General features: G+C 37.5%; 1 protein-coding gene across 2 annotated transcripts in view; it reads left to right on the top strand.

The window, feature by feature from the left end:
* The window catches only part of SPICE1 (spindle and centriole associated protein 1), a 62,081-nt gene that overhangs the window by 33,409 nt on the left and 9,606 nt on the right, over positions 1–19,066 (top strand). For both annotated transcript variants that reach the window (XM_022551983.2, XM_089910542.1), the window contains exons 11-13: positions 9,030–9,161; positions 12,472–12,613; positions 13,538–13,762. In XM_022551983.2, the coding sequence (XP_022407691.1) occupies positions 9,030–9,161; positions 12,472–12,613; positions 13,538–13,762 (499 nt within the window). The remainder of the gene's footprint in view (positions 1–9,029; positions 9,162–12,471; positions 12,614–13,537; positions 13,763–19,066) is intronic.

Below are 19,066 nucleotides of genomic sequence, written 5' to 3'. Positions count from 1 at the left end.
GAATGGGCTTGCTGGATCATCTGGTGGCTCTATTTTTAGTTTTTTAAAGAACCTCCATACTGTTCTCTGTAGTGGCCATACCAATTTACATTCCCACCAACAGTGTAGGAGGGTTCACTTTTCTCCACACCCTTTACAGTATTTATTGGTTGTAGACTTTTTGATGATGGCTGTTCTGATAAGTGTGAGGTGATACCTCATTATAGTTTTGATTTACATTTCTCTAATAATTAGCGATGTTGAGCATCTTGTGCTTTTTGGCCATCTGTATGTCTTCTTTGGAGAAATGTCTATTTAGGTCTTCTGCCCATTTTCTGATTGGGTTGTTTGTTTTTTTGATATTGACCTGCATGAGCTGTTTATATAATATATTTTGGAGATAAATCCCCTGTTGGTCACATCATTTGCAAATATTTTCTCCCATTCAGAGGGTTGTCTTTTTGTTTTGCTTGTTGTTTTCTTTGCTGTGCAAAAGCTTTTAAGTTTAATTAGATCCCATTTGTTTGTTTTTATTTTCATTACTCTAGGAGGTGGATCCAAAAAGATAGTGCTGCGATTTATGTCAAATACTGTTCTGCCTAAGTTTTCCTCTAAGAGTTTTATAGTATCCGGTCTTACATTTAGGTCTCTAATCCATTTTGAATTTATTTTTGTGTATGGTGTTAGAGAATGTTCTAATTTCATTCTTTTACATGTAGCTGTCCAGTTTTCCCAGCACCACTTATTGAAGAGACTGTCTTTTCTCCACTGTATAATCTTGCTTTCTTTGTCAGAGATTGATTGACCATGGGTGTGTGGGTATATTTCTGGGCTTTCTATCCTGTTCCATTGATCTATAAGTCTATCTTTGTGCCAGTACCATACTGTTTTGATTACTGTAGCTTTATAGTATAGTCTGAAGTCAGGGAGCCTGATTCCTCAAGCTCCATTTTTCTTTCTCAAGATTGCTTTAGCTATTCAGGGTCTTTTGTGTTTCCATGCAAACTTTAAGATTTTTTTTGTTCTAGATCTGCAAAAATGCCATTGGTAATTTGATAGGGATTGCATTGAATCGGTAGATTACCTTGGGTAGTGTAGTCATTTTTACAGTATTGATTCTTCCAACCCAAGAACATGGTATATCTTTTCATCTGTTTGTGTCATCTTCGATTTCTTTCATCAGCATCTTATAGTTTTAGGAGTACAGGTCTTTTGCTTAGGTAGGTTTATTACTAGGTATTTTATTCTTTTTGATGTGATAGTAAATGGGATTGTTTCCTTAATTTCTCTTGCTGATTTTTTGTTGTTAGTGTATAGAAATGCAACAGATTTCTGTATTAATTTTGTATTCTGCAACTTTACTGAATTCATGGATTGCTCTAGTAGTTTTCTGGTAGCATCTTTAGGATTTTTTTATGGGCCATGCGAAGAACCATAAATATTACTTACTCTGCAGGCAAAGGGAAATCCTTGACCTGTCCTCAACAAAGGAATGACACAAATGGATTAACATACTGAACCTATCCAGGTTCTGCATGGTGGACTCATTGTAGGAGAGCAGAGCTCCCACTGTTCTTTCCCCACATCATTGCAAGGAATAATGGTTTTGCTTTCTCTGAGAAAAAGCAAGGAGTGAAAAATACCTCCACCTTCATTAGGTCCAGAAGCTCCACCTGGGGAAGAATTTTCACTAAATGTAACCACTGATTTCCACTGGACTGCTGATGAGATCTTTGTTAAGTAGAACATATTTCTTCAATTCTTACACCTGAACATATCTCCTCTCCCTATTATTTTACCTAGAAGCAATAACAATGTCCGAAGATATGCAGTTCTAGCAGGAGTGATAGTGCACACATTCTCAAGCAGGACACCTTTTGGAGTAATTCAGAAATTACAGCCACAGGTCTGTAACAAAGAGAAATGGATATGGTAGCTCTCTGAAAAACAATAATGCATCATGCAAGTAAACATTATTACCAGGAGTTCAATACCAAATATGTGTAAACTAGGACAAGCACCTGCACTAAACTTCTGGTTCTCATCACTTGGTCCATTGAGTCTCTATGTGTAAGCAAGTATCAGAAAAAGATGTTTGGCACTGCCATGACAATAAATCTATCAAAGTTGGAAGCACTGAACTCTGTGAATTATTTCCCAAAATACAAAGCTCAAGCTGGAAAGAGTTGTATTCACCTGAGGCATTTCTGTGAAAATAAATATTACATAAAAGAGACAATGGACATAATCAGTGTCTAGATTGATACAGGATATTTAGTGACTTTCAGAAGACACTTATGATATGCAAAATTGCATTCTCTTCTTGTTTGCAATTATTATACTGAAATGTATTGAGGAAACACTTTGATGTAAATATTGAAGCAGCTATTTGCTTTTTAACACAGTAGTGCAAGGTCATTTCTCCAAAGTGGGGGGGAAATTAAAACTACATGAGTAGCTCTGGAATGTCACACTGATGTTAACGTTACTATTTAGATTAAACTATCAGTATCAATGACTATGGAAAAAATTGAAAAGCATTTTTCCCATTTAAACTTATCAGACAGATAATACCAAAGTAGGGACACGATTTTCCCCTTGGCTCTGGTTAGTCTCGTATGTAGAAAGTGTATGGATAATTTTTCAAGCTTATCAGGGCCTATAGACATACTGACTACATTGTTCTGCAGGGCACAGATCCTACTGGCTTGAAGAGATACTGCAGAAGCCTATCAGCTAGATGAATGTACCTCTCATGTTTTTGTTTCCTGGTTGAGTACATAGATCAAAAAGGTGGCATGTTGGTTTTTTTTTTAACATCTTTATTGGAGTATAATTGCTTTACAATGGTGTGTTAGTTTCTGCTGTATAACAAAGTGAATCAGCTATACGTATACATATATCCCCATATCTCCTCTCTCTTGCATCTCCCTCCTACCCTCCCTATCCCACCCCTCTAGGTGGACACAAAGCACCGACCTGATCTCCCTGTGCTATGCGGCTGCTTCCCACTAGCTATCTATTTTACATTTGGTAGTGTATATATGTCCATGCCACTCTCTCGTGTTTGTGGTTTTTACAGTTTTTTTCTCGTAGTTGATTTCTAATCTCATAGTGTTGTGGTTAGAAAAGATGCTTGATATGTTTTCAGTTTTCTTAGATTATTGAGGCTTTCTTTATGGCCCACTATGTGATCTATCCTGAAGCATGTTCTGTGTGTACTTGAGAAGAATGTGTATTCTGCTGCTTTCGGGTGGAATGTTCTATAAATATCAATTAAGTACATTTGGTATAATGTATAATTTAAGGCCTGTGTTTCCTCATTGACTTTCTTGTCTGGATGATCTGTCCACTGATGTAAGTGGAGTGTTAAAGTCCCCCACTCTTATTGTGTTACTGTAGATTTCTCCTTTTATGGCTGTTAGCATTTGCCTTGTATACTGAGGTGCTCCTATGCTGGATGCATGTATATTTACAATTGTTATATCTTCTTGGATTGATCCCTTGATCATTATGTAGTGTCCTTCTTTGTCTCTGGTAACAGCCTTTATTTTAAAGTCTATTTTGTCTGATATGAGTATTGCTACTACAGCTTTGTTTTAATTTCCATTTGCATGGAGTATCTTTCAGTCTGTATGTGTCCCTAGGTCTGAAGTGGGTCTGTTGTAGACAGTATATGTATGGGTCTTGTTTCTGTATCCATTCAGCCAGTCTGTGTCTTTTGGTTGGAGCCTTTAATCCATTTACATTTAAGATAATTACCAATATGTATTTTCTTATTGCCATTTTTAAAATTATTTTGGGATTGTTTTCATAGGTCTTATTTCTTCCCTTCCTCTTTTTGTTCTCTTTTCTTGTGATTTGATTATCTTTGATGTTGTATTTGGATTCTTTTTCCTTTTTGGTCTGTATATCTATTGTAGATTTTTGGTTTGTGGTTATCATGAGGTTTTGATATAGCAGTTTATATATATACAATATTGTTTTAAGTTGTTGGTCTCTTAATTTCAAATGCATTTCCAATATCCTGCATTTGTACTGTCCTCACGATTGTTGATTTTGATATCATATTTGTGTATGGATGATTTCCTACCTTTACTGTATGTTTGCCTTTACCAGTTAATTTTCCCATTTGTAATTTTCTCATTTCTTGTCGTGGGCTTTTCTTTTCCCCCTAGAGAAGTTCCTTTAGCATTTGTTGTAAAGCTGGTTTGGTGGTGCTGAATTCTCTTAACTTTTGCTTGTCTGTAAACCTTTTGATTTCTCCATCAAGTTGGAACGAGAGCCTTGCTGGGTAGAGTGTTCTTGGTGGTAGGTTTTTCCCTTTTATCACTTTAAGTATATCTTGCCGCTCCCTTCTGGCCTCAGAGTTTCTGCTGAAAAATCAGCTGATAACCTTATGGGGATTCCCTTGTACGTTATTTGTTGATTTTCCCTTGTTGCTTTTAATATTTTCTCTGTCTTTAATTTTTGTCAATTTGATTAACAACTTATTGACGGGCAATGTATTAATACATCTTTTGTTACCTGAACGTTATTGACCAGAGACGTATCAGTACGTTTTTAGAAAGTGATACAATCAATATCACCGTGTGAAGTTGTTAGGGCTTAAAATTGATCAAGGGTTCATTATACAACTTGCGATTGTCATTATTATTCACGTTTTGCTCCATTAGGTTTTTGTTCCAACATTGTGTAAATTATAAATGCAAGTTTATTATCGTAAAATCTTCAAAAATTATGCATCATGAAATTTTGAGTGAAGAAGAATTTTTCGGTGAATTTTATGCAGATACTTTCTCTGATTGTTCTAGTGACATATATACTAGTGTCTCAGGAGATGATAGTTCTTCAGAATATAGTTCTGATTCAGCAGATGTGAATATTAGACCAACAAAAAGACAAAAAACCTTAGTGATTGATTCTGATACAGAAAATGAAAATGAAACTCACAGTGCTGGAGAATGCTTCTTTGCTTCTACAGAAGAGTGGGTTGAAGGCAACATTTCACAAAAATTAGAAGACTTTACGGGTGTGTCAGCTGTAACTATTGAATGTAATAACCCACAAAGTGTTAGTGAAATAGCAGAATTAATTTTTGGTAACGACTTTTTCAAGTTGGTTGCTTCTCAAACAAACTTGTATCACCAACAGAATGAAAAATCATAAAAAGTATGATAAGGCTTTAAAATGGACTGATGTAAGCAATAGTGACATGAAGAAGTTTCTTGGATTAATAATTTTGATGGAACAAATAAGAAAGTCACACTGGAAAGAATATTGGTCGACTGACCCCTTACTTGAAACACCTATCTTTCCAAAGATTTTGACGAGAAGAAGGTTCAAACAAATAATGACATTTCTTCACTTTAATGATAACTTGGAAACTCCACGTCCTGCAGACAGAATTTCAAAAGTTAAATCTCTTTTGGATTGTTTTCAACCAAAATTTCAATCGATCTATGTACCCAAACAAGAGCTATCACTTGAGGAGGCAAAGATAAAGTGGAGAGGACGACTCAGATTCAAAACCTATAGTCCGGGCTTCCCTGGTGGTGCAGTGGTTGAGGGTCCGCCTGCCGATGCAGGGGACACGGGTTTGTGCCCCGGTCCGGGAAGATCCCACATGCCGCAGAGTGGCTGGGCCTGTGAGCCATGGCTGCTGAGCCTGCGCATCCAGAGCCTGTGCTCTGCAACGGAAGAGGCCACAACAGTGAGAGGCCCGCTTACCGCAAAAAAAAAAACAACCCTATAATCCCAGAAAACTTACAAAATATGGAATTTTGGTCAGGATGGTTAGCAAAAGTGAAACTGGATATACATGCAGCCTTGAGATTTACATGGGTGAAGGAAAGAAACTGCAAGAAACAATATTATTGGTCCTACAACCTTATCTTGGTTCATGGCACCATATTTACAAAGACAGTTATTACAACTGTGTCCACATCTGAAATATTGTTGAAAAATAAAACCAGAGTTTGTGGGACTATAAGAGAGAATCGTGGTCTATTAAACCAATTAAAGGAGAAATCTAAAAATCTACAGATGGGAGAAATGACATTCTTACAGAAGAGAGAAGTGATTCTTCTTATATGGAAAGACAAGAGGCTAGTCCGCATGGTGACAGCTATTCATGACGCCTCCATAGCATCTACAGGAAAAGAAGACAGGAGGACTGGCCATCAGATAACTAAGCCCACTTGTATACAGAGTATAATAAATATATGAAAGGAGTTGATTGATCTGATCAAATCTGTCAAACTTCAGTGTCCTCTGGAAAACTCTAAAATGGTATAAGAAACTGGGTTTCTTTTGAGTAATTGTGGTTTATTCAATGTGTTTAAAATTTATTGTAGCCTTAATGCACAGAATAAAATGACTTACAAGTAATTTTTATTAGCTAGACAATGGGTAACTGACCATTCTGGTGAATGTAATGGTAGTCCCGCACCTGGTCCTTCTTGTGGCGTTTCTAAAAGAGCCCCCTGCAAAGATCCACCTTGTCAACTATCAGGTAAAATAAAAACATATTCTAGAGGAAATAATACCCACAGGACTAAAAAGAAGTGCCACCAGAAAGTGTAGCATCTGCTCTTTCAGGGGAAAGCACAGTGAAACACAGTATGTTTGTAATAGATGTTCTGTTCCCCTGCACAGAGGTGCCTGCTATACTGCCCATCACACTCTAACAAAATATTAGAATGCTTTAGTAAGACATGTACAAAGTTTCAAATAAATACATTAAGTGCAAAAAAAAGCTGTCAATATTTACTGAAATGCTAGTGTTTCCATATTCACTTACATAACAATTGCCAGCCACCAGCATTAGTTTCTGCAAAAATCCCCTGGTCAGTAATGTGTTAACATGTGTCTTGGCATGTTCCTCCTTGGCTTTATCCTGTATGAGACTCTCTGTGCTTCCTGGACTTGGATGACTGTTTCCTTTCCCATGTTAGGGAAGTTTTCGGCTATTATCTCTTCACATATTTTCTCAGGCCCTTTCTGTCTCTCTTCTCCTTCTGGGACTCCTAAAATGCAAATGTTGGTCCGTTTAATGTTGTCCCAGAAGTCTCTTAGGCTGTCCCCATTCTTTTTTCTTTATTCTGTTCTGTGGCAGTGATTTCCGCCATTCTGTCTTCCAGCTCACTTATCCGTTCTTCTGCCTCATTTATTCTTCAGTGGATTCCTTCTAGTGTATTTTTCATTTCAGTTATTGCATTGTTTATCTCTTTTTGTTTGTTCTTTGTATCTTCTAGCTCTTAAACGTTCCTTGTATCTTCTCGATCTGTGCATCCATTCTTTTTCTGAGATCTTGGATCATCTTTACTATCATTACTCGGAATTCTTTTTCAGGTAGACTGCCTATCTCCACTTCATTTAGTTGTTCTTCTGGGGTTTTATGTTGTTCCTTTGTCTGGAACATATTCCTCTGTTGTCTCATTTTGTCTAACTTTCTGTGTTTGCGATCCCACAGGCTGCAGGATTATAGTTTTTCTTGCTTCTTGTGTCTGTCTCCTGGTGGATGAAGCTGATCTAAGAGGCTTGTGCAGGCTTCCTGGTAGGAGGGACTGGTGCTGACCACTGGTGGGGTCTTGTCTCTCTCGTGGACAGGGCCATGTCAAGGGGTGTGTTTAGAGGTGGCTGTGGGCTCAGGAAGACTTTAAGCAGCCTGTCTACTGATGGATCAAGCTGTGTTCCTGCCCTGTGGGTTGCTTGGCCTGAGGCATCCCATCACTGGAGCCTTCAGGCTGTTGGGTGGGGCCAGGTCTTGGCATCAAAATGGCAGCCTCCAGGACAGCTCATGCCAATGATTACCCAGTACCTCTGCCACCAGTGTCCTTGTCCTTGTTCCCGCAGTGAGGCACAGCTGCCCCCCACCTCCAAGACCAGGACGTAGGTCTGGCGCAGGCTCCTCTGCAGTCACTGCTTTTTCCCCTGGGTCCTGGTGTACATGAGACCTTGTGTGTACCCTCCAAGAGTGGCGTTTCTGTTTCCCTCAGTCCTGTGGAGTTCCTGTGATCAAGCCCCCCTGGTTTTCAAAGCCAAATGCTCTGGGGGTTCCTCCTCCCAGTGCCAGACCCCCAGACCAGGGAGCCTGACCTGGGCCCAGAACTCTCACTCCTGTGGGAGAACTTCTGCAATATAATTATTTTCCAGTTTGTGGGTTGCCCACCCGGCAGGTATGGGATCTGACCATGTCGTGAATGTGCCCCTCCTACTGTCTCGTGGATTCTTATTTATCTTTGGAAGTAGAAGATCTTTTTTGGTAGGTTCCAGCCCTTTTTTGTCAATGGTTGTTTAGTAGTTAGCTGTGATTTTGGTGTTTTCGTGAGAGGAGGTGAGCTCAGGTCCTTCTACTCCACCATCTTGTAGAGATCTATCTAAATTTGCTTTTTAAAGATTTATTATACTGTCAGACTTGTGATAGTCTTACCATTCGTCTACCCAGAAGTTAGGAATCTCTAGGAATGTACTTTTGGCTCTCTGAACGTATTACAGGCTTAGAAGCATGTACTTTTTAGTTAATCACTTGCTTTACAAAGCTAAATCATTTAAACCCGTTTTTTATTTTTAATTATATTTTAACAAACTTAATTTTTGAATTGGTGATACATTTACATGGTATGAAATTCAAAGATACAGAAGAATATACGATGAAAAACTTAATTCCCACCCCTAACTTCCATTTAACCTGTTTCCTTCCTTGTAGTCAACTATCATTACCAGATACCAGTGTGCCCTTCTGGAGATGGCCTACATACATTCAAGCAACATGTATATGTACTTCCTTCCACTCTCTTCTATAAAAATTGTAGTTGTTTAATTCTACATACCATTCTGTTCATTGTGTTATATTTAAAGAAGGGAAGAGGATAAAGCAGCACATTATAATCAACTATAAACCTTTTAATAAAAATATTTAATTGTCATTACTGTCGCATAATATATACTTTGTAAGTATTCTCTTCTTTGACAGCTTTGAGTAGAAACTTTCAGTTTTCAACATGTGATGCTATGGATGGGAGTTTATTTGACATTTTTTTTTGTAGAGTGAGCTCCAACTGCGTAAAGAAGTAGAGACAAGGAAGCAACTGGAACAAGCATTAGGCGATCATCGAGAGCTGATTGATGCTCTGACAGCAGAAGTTCTTCTCCTTAGAGAAGAAAATACTGCTACCCAGGTACTTAGATGAGATCCCAAACTTTTCTGTGTTTAGTAGTATAAAGCATTTTTATGGATGTATGAGATTCTCTTCTTTGCCTTTGATTTACTTGTGCTGGCATGATTACTTATTGCTTTTTTATTATCATCAAGAGTAAATTTTATGGCACATTTATTATATTGGAGGTAGTATAGTAGAAACTTGGACTACAAATAGTGTAGAATAAGTCTACTGTCTTTAAGAAACTTACTATTTATTGGGGAAGACAGAATCTACATTTAAATGATAACTACCAGTATTATAATAGTTTATCCAAAATATGAAATGAGTGTTATGATAGCTACTTTTCATTTCAAAATAGCAGAGGATACCCTTTGAGGAACCTTCCTATAACATATGCTGTTTAAAGTTGTTTATAGTATCTTCAGTATCTTTATTCATCTTTTTGTTCTCAAATAGTGGTTATTATTACTTTTACTTAACAGCCAAAAGAGACTAGAAAATCAGTAGTTAGTAGACAAGTTATGTTTGTGTCAATGGACATTAGATATAAGACATGCAATTTTTTTAATTGATATATAGTTCACATACCATTTAACTCACCCTTTTAAAGTGTGCAGTTCAGTGGTTTCTTAGTATATTCGTGGAGTTGTGTACCAGCACCATTCGTGGAGTTGTGTACCAGCACCATTAGCTAAGTCCAGAGTATTTTCATTAACCCAAAGAGAAACCCCATACTAATTAGCATTCACTCTCCATTCTCTCCTCCCCTCAACCCCTGGTAACCACAAACATACTTTATGTTTTTATAGATTTGCCTTATCTGGATATTTTATATAAGTGGAATCATGCAATATGTGGTGTTTGGTGTCTGGCTTCTTTCACACAACATAGTATTTTCAGGGTTCATCCATGTCGTCACATGTATCAGTACTACATTCCTCTTTATTGCCCAATAATATTCTAAATATATGCTCTACCACATTTTGCTTATCCATTCATCAGTTGAAGGACGTTTGAGTTGTTTCCACTTTTTGTGTGTAATGAATTAATAATGCTGCTATGGACATTCATGTACAAGTATTTGTGTGAACATATATTTTCAATTCTCTTAGGAAGATAGTACACTTTTCAAGTATACTAGTACGTTCAACAAATCTTTATTGAGCACTTATTGTGGGCCTGGAACTGTTCTAGGTGCAGGAAATACAGTAATGAATGAAAAAAAAATCTTGGCCCTCAAGGAGCTTATATTCTAAATAAACACACCCCCAAATAGTGAAGTATATTGTAAGTTAGATGGTTATTATGTACTATAAAGAAAAATAAAGCAGGTAAGAGGCATAGGAAGTGCCCAAGGTGGGAAGGTATAAATAGGATGGCCCATGTCTGTCTGAGGAGGTGACATTGAGTAAAGGCCTGAAGGAGGTGAGGAAGCGAGGATGCTGATAGCTGAAGGAAGAGCACTCGAGGCAGAGGAACAGCAAGGGTAAAGGTCCTGAGGTGGGAGCATGGCTATTGAGCTCAAAGCCATCAAGGAGACCAGGGTGGCGGGAGTGGGATGTGGCGGAGGGAGCGCAGGAGGAGACAGGAGCAGGGAAGCCAGATCACATGGGGTCCTGCAGGCTGAGTGAGGACTTGGGCTTTTGTTCTGAATGAGATGGGAAATCACTGAAGGGTTTTGGGTAGAGAAGAGATGTGATCTGACTTAAGTTTTAAGAGAATCACTCTAGGCTGTTGTGTTGAGATTAGATCAGAGATCACTGCCCTAGCTCCATTCAAGCCCTTAGTACCTCAGGACACTCCTAGACCAAAGAAATACCCAACAGTTCCATTTATTAAGTAGTTAGGTTCAAACAACTTAATAAGCATTTATGTCTTAACAGCTTGGATGCTGTGTGAAAAAAATAATACATGTAAATTGATAGAAAAAGTCTTATTTTTATCATGATTAAATAACCACAGTTATTTACTAATGGAATATGTATACATGTTGTACATGAAGCATTGTACAGCTTCTCATAGCTTAGAATCATATTGGACACCATCAGTCTTATTTCCTATTCACAATCATTTTTATGCAGTGTTGCTTTTTAGCACAGCAACTAATGAAAACTCAGCCTCACGAAGATATGACATCATCAGAAGGAATGTATCTTGACCTGATGTTGAATCTGTAAACACTTTAAGCTTGTAGGCAATGTCCCCTGCATTGGCAGGTGGATTCTTAACCACTGCGCCACCAGGGAAGCCCCTTAATATATTTTGAAGTCAACCGGTAGAATGTGCCAATGGATAGGATATGGGGTGAAGGGGAAGGTGTGAGAGAAGAGTCAAGAGTTTTGGCCTGAGCAGTTAGAAGGATGGAGTTGTTATTGATGAGGTGGGGATGTTCAGGAGGAGTTTGGTTTTGTGTATTTTAAGTTTGAAAAGCCTGTGTGAGTTCCTGGTGGAGATGTTGAGTAGGCCACTAGATATATGAGTGTGGAATTTGGGAAAAATTTGGGCGGATGTAAAAATGTTTAGTATACTTCATTCAGCAGTCCTACTGATAATATTTCTGACTTCTGACCACATCTGATTTTTATCTAATGTCTGTTCATCTTGGAGATATCTATGTCTGTTTGTGTATATACCATTGGCCCTTGAACAACACTGGTTTGAACTGTGCTGGTTCACTTATACATGAATTTTTTTCAATAAATATGTACTACAGCACTACGCAATCTGTGGTTGGTTGAATCCACAGATGCAGAGCCTCGAATACGGAGGGCCAACTGTAAAGTTATACATGAATTTTCACTGTGCAGAGGCTTGATGCCCCTAATTCCTGTGTTCAAGTGTCAACTGTAATATATATACATATGTGGTATATATATATATATACATATATATATATGTATATATGTATATATATATATAGTCTTTTAACACTATTTTATATACATTACCATAAATTTTTATAATGCTCATGTTTATCAGTTTAAATGCCTCTATAATATTCGGTTGAGTTTCCTCCACTTGATGTATCTCTCAGGGTAGCTCGAGAGTCAGTAGTGTATCATCTATATAAAGAGATTTTGTAAATTGAAAGCCCTATGAAAAGGTTAATTCTTATTGTTGTAGCAGTGTATTTATTTATTAATAATATTCCGTGATTTATTAGACCATTCTTCTATCATGGAATTTTTAAAATATTTATAATTATGTGTCTTAATGAATGCATTGTTTTAGTATTTGAAAGTCTGAAATGATATAGTTATACATACCTAGGTGATGATTTGTTGCCTGATATGCCAATGATATTATTTTGTTCGTTTTTCTCTAGGCAAGACTTCAGCAGTACATGATCACAACAGATGAGCAGTTTATATCACTCACACATGCCATTAAGAACTGTCCTGTGATAAATAACAAAGAAAGTCAGACATTAGAAAGGGGAGCCACAAGTAGAAATATGGACAGTCCAGGTGAGTGGAATAATCTTATTATCCCAGATTGGGATTAAAATACTTACAGAGAAAACAAAACTGTAAACTTGTATGTAATTATTGGCTGTGCATAAACAGCATTAACACTATTACATTTGCCACTGCTACTTCCAGCTAATATTAATTGGATACTTGCTCTATGCCAAGTACTTTTACAGTGTTTTACATGTATTATCTCTTTTAATCCTCATAATAGAGCTTTCATTTAATTTTCAAGAGTTCTTCACTCAGTCTTATGAGGTAGGTGTCATTGTTACCCCCATTTTTTAGATGAGAAAACTAAGGCTTAGAGAAAGTGTTGGTAACTTAGCAAAGTCACACAAATAGAAAGTAGAAGAACTAGCTTCCTAGACATGTGGGAATTTAATACCAGCACCTTTCATTATGGTGCCCCAGGTTCAGAAGGGGACGGGATGGTCATGGAAAGAAAAAAAAATACTGACTTTCAGAAATTCATGACTTTAGTTCATTTGTGGTGATGCTTTTTTTCACCTCATGTGCCATCATTATATGCCATAGGCTGAATAGGACATTTAGGATTTTTTACTTCTAAGTAATATTTTGATGAGTGTCTCTGTGTGGAAAGAGTTTTTTGGATTTAGGCGCGTTTTCTTAGAAGGGATTCTAAGAAGTGGCTGACTCTAAAATTTAACTTGCATGAGATAAACTCAATGGTGAGGGTGGGTCTTCAAGGGCAGTGCTTTTCTCAAAAACAGCCACTTCTTCCCAGTGCTGGCCCCCCAGGAGTTTTGCCTGTGAGGGACTGCTAAATGAGCATATGGACTAGAAGTGAAGGCTCCCGAGGCTCCGTGATTTTGCCCTCTGTGGAAATGCATCTAAGTATAAACACCTGAAATGCGCTCATAATTCCTTTGAGTACTCATAGCCTCTCATCTTCTTCAGAGGGTCCAGCTGTAAATGCTAATGTCTCCGTGCCATTGATGTTCAGAGGGGAAGATATGGTTGAATTGCCACAGGAAGATTTGCCTGTTAAACTGTCTCAGGTGCCAAACCCTCCAGAAAGCAGGAATCTGGCCAGCAGTTTTCCAGGGCATATATTTGAGCCAGCGGTATTGTTAACACCACCCAGGCAGAAGAGCAACTCAGAATTCTGTCCTTTGCAGGATGGTAAGCAGGCTTCTTCTAAAGCTATAAGGCAGCTGTTTTTTTTATGCTTCATATATGTAAAATATTGTGTTCATTTTTCCCTGATAAACAGAATTTTAAAAGATACTGATTACCATACCTAATCTTTAAGCTGAAGGAGGGTCTTTCAGGGTGGTTTATATCATGTGTATTACACTTATGGTGAAATGTGACAGTGAATTTCATTATGTATCTGTTCCATCAGACATTGTAAATATTAATTAAACTCAGATCAAAGGACCAAAGTCCTCAGCAATAAAATGCAGAGTAAGGGGAATCCCATTTGTGTCTATGGTCCAGGGCCACAGGAAGGGGTAAGAAACAAGGGGAGATTGTACTCCAGAGAGCAAGGAAAGGTTAACCAAGGAAAGACAGGAACTGTGACTTAGAGGATTTTGTAAGTCAGATCTGATTATTAACCTCTTTTTTAGCAAAAGTTTTTAGCTCAGTCAGCTTGGAGAATTTTATAATGAAAGCCTATGTATAATTATAAGTAGCTTTAGAATTACTTTTGCAGCACATATAAAGAGAACTTTGAATAATATTTTAAAAATTTATTATTAATCCTTAGCTCATAGATTCTTAAAACTTGGAGCTCATGGATGGTCTTCAGATGTTCCATGGACTCCTTCACTGTTTGGAAAATTATGTTTATTTGTCCACATGTACATTTTTCTGGAGCTATAGCTTTCATTTCATTTTCAGAAGAGTTCTTCAATCAAAAAAACTACCTTAGATGTTCCTCCAAAGTTTTTAGAAAAATGTTATTCAGCCCTGATTTGCCTAAATTTTTCTTTCTTTAAAAAGAGTGTTTATATTTTTATGTAGAGGAACAGAAGAATAATTTTTATTGTCATTAGGACATACAGAATTTGTCAGATTTTCTGCACTTCGTTTCCCTTAGAGGACGTGAAAAGACCATAAGAGGTTAAAGAAAATGACAAATCCTTGCTGTTATAAAATTTGTTTTAGCATTTACAATGCAAATGTAGAGTTTGTCAGATCTGTGTGGTGCAGGGGGACAGCGCTAGGCTGAGGGTCAAAAGTGCTGGAGCCTTGGTGTGCCGGTCCAGTGACTAGCTGTTGTCATGGGGCTAAGATACCTCTCCTGGACTTTAGTTTTCCTGTCTCTCAAATGAGAGTCTTTTCCTTTATCTTTAATGTCCTTCCAGCTCTACAGTTCTGTGATTTGATATTTCCTCTTTAGAGGTCTAGTAAGTATTATTAACATTGGCTAGATTTACGAAATATAATTTCAGTTCTGATTCCTGTGCAAGTTAGCTTTTCATTCCTTATTTTTCAAATGTTTGCATGTTATTAATGGGCTTGCCTAATGATCTCTTATGAGATATTGTAAATTATTTTTCATTGGTGATAACAAGGTAGCTTGAAATCCTTTTAAAGAAATAATTATAATAAATATTTTTACTCTGCAAATATATTAACTGTTTGTGAAAGCAAATTATTCAGGGATTGCTCTAGACAACATTTTGTTAGCATCTTCAGCAGGTTCTGCATTGAAAATAACACTGCACATTTCTTTTACTGTGTGCAGATAGAACTACCTTGGAATATGTATTCTGAATTGGTGAAGTTTTATTAACATACTTTTCAGCATTTTCTTTGGAATGCTCACATGTAAAGAGTTGTTCAGTTAAACTGAACATGCAGAGATGAGAGGTACATAGGGTGCATCATCAGTGTTCATTTATGCTCTAGAACAACTGTTCAATAGAACTTTCTGTGATGATAAAAAATGTTCTGTATCTCCCCCATTTAATATGGTAGCCACTATTAGCCTTATGGGACTGCTGAGAACCTGAAATGTGGCTACTGTGACTGATGGAACTGAATTTTAAATTTTATTTAATTTTAATTAAAGTTTGAATATGAATAGTCACATATAACCAGAGGCTGCCATATTGGACAGTGTTGTTCTAGAATTTCCCATCATAAATACTTTCCTTTAGCTACTAATCAATTTCTACTTTGTTTTATAACCATGCTTCTTGAAAGAGTGGTATACATATGCTGTTTTCACTTTCTTATCTTCCATTCACTTTTTAAAGTATTAATTTAATTCATATTTGCAGGTGGTTAAAAAAAGCACATACAAGGGTCTCCTCCTCCTCCACCTCTAGGCCTACCGCAAGAGGCAGTTATTTTTATCCCAGTTTGATTTCTGTTTATCTGATGGTGGTCTTAATAATTAACATAAAATATTTTCACATCTCTTTTCTTGAAGTATCAACTTTACACAATCATTATAGACTCTCCCTTATTAAAGAAGAGGGTTTAATTCATCTTAACACCTGCCTCTCTTCTCTGTCTAATTTGGATAATTATACTTTTATTTTTATTTCTTCTGTTGCAGAACTTCATGACTTTAAATACTTTCTATTTCTTTTTCATTAACTTCAGGCAGTAGCTATTCGCTCTCTGCTATGAGAGGAGAACACTAACTCCCCTCCCTTCCTTCTTCCTCTCCTTTGTTTCCACCTCCCATCTTCAGTCACCTTTACCTTTCCTTTGGTAGTATCAAGTTTGTTAACATTTACAATGTTCCATTACCATTATATCTTCTCTGTCTCATCTATAGATGGATACTGACATTGAAAACAAATAACAATTACATTTTCTTTTTGGGTCCATTGTTACTATCAGTCCTTGTGCCACACAAAAGGAAAAAGTTCATAGTATGAAGGTCAAGGTGAATTTTTATTTCACTTCATCATTTGCTCAGAATGTTTTATTTGGCTCTGTGTTTATACTGTGATTTTCTTGTTCTGTTTTTATTTTGCCTGAAGATTCAAATTGCTTTTATCGTCTTGTTGACAAAAGTATAATGTGCCTTCACCCATTTCATTTGCATGTCCTTTAGTCATTCCACTTTGACACCAGAGATACCTTCCCAGAGCCCACCAACCTCTATTCCAGTCTCAACGGATTGCTTCCTGGGCCTGTTGCACAGCTCTTATCCTGGGACTTGCTGTTATCACACTTTTAAAAAAAATATTTATTTATTTTATTTTTGGCTGTGTCAGGTCTTAGTTGTGGCACACAGGATCTTCGTTGAGGCATGTGGGATCTTTCGTTGTGGCGTATGGACTTTTCTCGAGTTGTGGCGTGCAGGCTCCAGAGCGCGTGGGCTCTGTAGTTGTGGCACATGGGTTCTCTAGTTGTGGCTCGTGTGCTCAGTAGTTGCGGCACGTGGGCTTAGTTGCCCCGCAGCATGTGGGATCTTAGGTCCCCTGCCAGGGATTGAACCTGTGTCCCCTGCATTGGAAGGCAGATTCTTAACCACTGGACCACCAGGGAAGTCCCTGTTATCACACTGTTGGTTTGGATCTGCTGCGTCCTAGATTCCATTTCTCCCTCTTTTTTGGTTTTCTCCCTCAATTTTCTGAAAGAAGACATCAGAAGGGGTATATAGAAGGTAAACTTTGAGTTTTTGAAAATCTGAAAATATTGTCATTTATCTCTTATACTTGATTGATGATTTGGCTAGAAATAGAATTCTAGGTCCTTAGTCCCTTTTCCTGAGAAATTAAAGGCATTGTTCCATTTATTTTTATTATCCAGTGTTGCAGTCAAGATGTCTGATTTCATATCGAAATTTTATTTCTTTGTATTTTTGACCTACTCTTTCTCTGTGGAAGCTTTTAGGATCCCTTTATTTTTATTCTGAAATTGCACAGGGTGTATCTAAATGTGTGTTTTTTCCTCATTACTGTGAGGCACCCGTGGGACCTTTCTGTCAGAAGACATGACTTTCTGCAGTTTGGGGAAATTATATGTTGACCTTCTGGATTATTTTCTCATGTATTTGGCCTTATATCTTCCTTCTTATATTTTGGAAGTATTTTTCACTTTAAATTCAAGCCTGACTTTTACATTTTTGTATTTCACCAACCATATTTTTAATTTCCAATCAAGGACCCTTTCTTATTTTCTGATTGTCCTTTTTTCCATTGCTGCTCATTATGAATGCAATATCTTCCAGAAACTCTCTTCCGAGGAAACCAGTTAAAATTTTGTTACATTTTCCTCTGTACCTGAATTTTCTTTCTTCTCTTCTTAGTCTGTTCTATTTATCTATCCTGGCTTTTCTTTTTTGTGCTACTGGCTTTCCTCAATGTCTGGTCATCCTTTATTGTCCATTCATATTTAAGAATAAATGACTAGGTTGAATAGTATAGGTAGCTGGCATAAGTTTTCTCCTCTATGATGTAGGTAAGGCTAGGTCTGTCTTCCCAATATGTTTTGCCTTAAGTAGTTGCTTTGCGCATATGGGCGTGAGATGTTAACTGCAGGCTTCCTGTAGCATATGGAAGCAGGATCCAGCTATTCAATTGGGTCTGCCACATTTGCTCTTCCCAACCCTGTTTTTTTTTGTTGTTGTTTCCAAGGATGGGTGTCGGAAGTGGTGAGCAACAGGTTGACTGACATCACTGTATAAAAGACAAGCTTTCAAGTAATTCCCCAGTTTAGCCCTACTTTTCTCTTTCTCTGTACCTGTCAGCTTTGAGCCTGCAGCCTTCTCAGTACTCCCCAAAAGAAACTGGCTTTACCTGTAGCTTCCTTTTAATTAATAGACATATTCTGGACTGTGGCTTCTGCACAATTTCATTCTTTCACACACTTCCCATCCACTCTCAGTCTTCCAGAAATGTGGAAATATCTAGTTTGCTACTGCTTCTCCCCAGACCATTATCTTTACTGGTGTGAGTTTATTTGTGTTTGTATTTCCTTACTGTCAGTTAAAGAAGGCGAGATAAATGTATGCTCAGTCTGTAGTCTTGAAATAGAAGCATCTATTCCCCCGATTCACTCTCAAATTTGTCATTCTACCTAAATCACTCTTGCTAAGGGCTCCAGTGGCCAATGTGTTGTTAACTCCGCTGTACGCTTTCTGTCCTTATGTTTCTAGATCTTACAGTAAAATTACACACAGTTAACCACTGCCTCTTTGTTTCCTTGAAACCACATTCTTGTAATATTTCTTTGTCTTTCTGGCTGCTCCATTTCAGTCTGCTTTGCTAGCTTCTCCTCCTTTATCTGACTCTAAATGTTGAGTTCTTCGTGTCTTGTTACCGGTTTCTTCTCTCACTCTATTCTTTCTCTCTAAATAATCTCACTCGTTCTTGTGGCTTCCATAAGATGTTACGGAAAAACCTGAATGAACTTTTTGGCAAACCCAGTATATGCCCAGTGACCTCCAGTTTGGGATCTTAGCCTAGATAGTCTCTTAAGTTTCTGACCCATGTTTCATCTGCTTGGATGGAT

Source organism: Delphinapterus leucas, chromosome 4 (assembly GCF_059928025.1).
Source record: "Delphinapterus leucas isolate spDelLeu-1000000601 "Yukka" chromosome 4, BTC_Dleu_Yukka2, whole genome shotgun sequence".
In the NCBI taxonomy this organism is placed as follows: Eukaryota; Metazoa; Chordata; class Mammalia; order Artiodactyla; family Monodontidae; genus Delphinapterus; species Delphinapterus leucas.
This window is presented reverse-complemented; position numbering and strand designations above follow the sequence as displayed.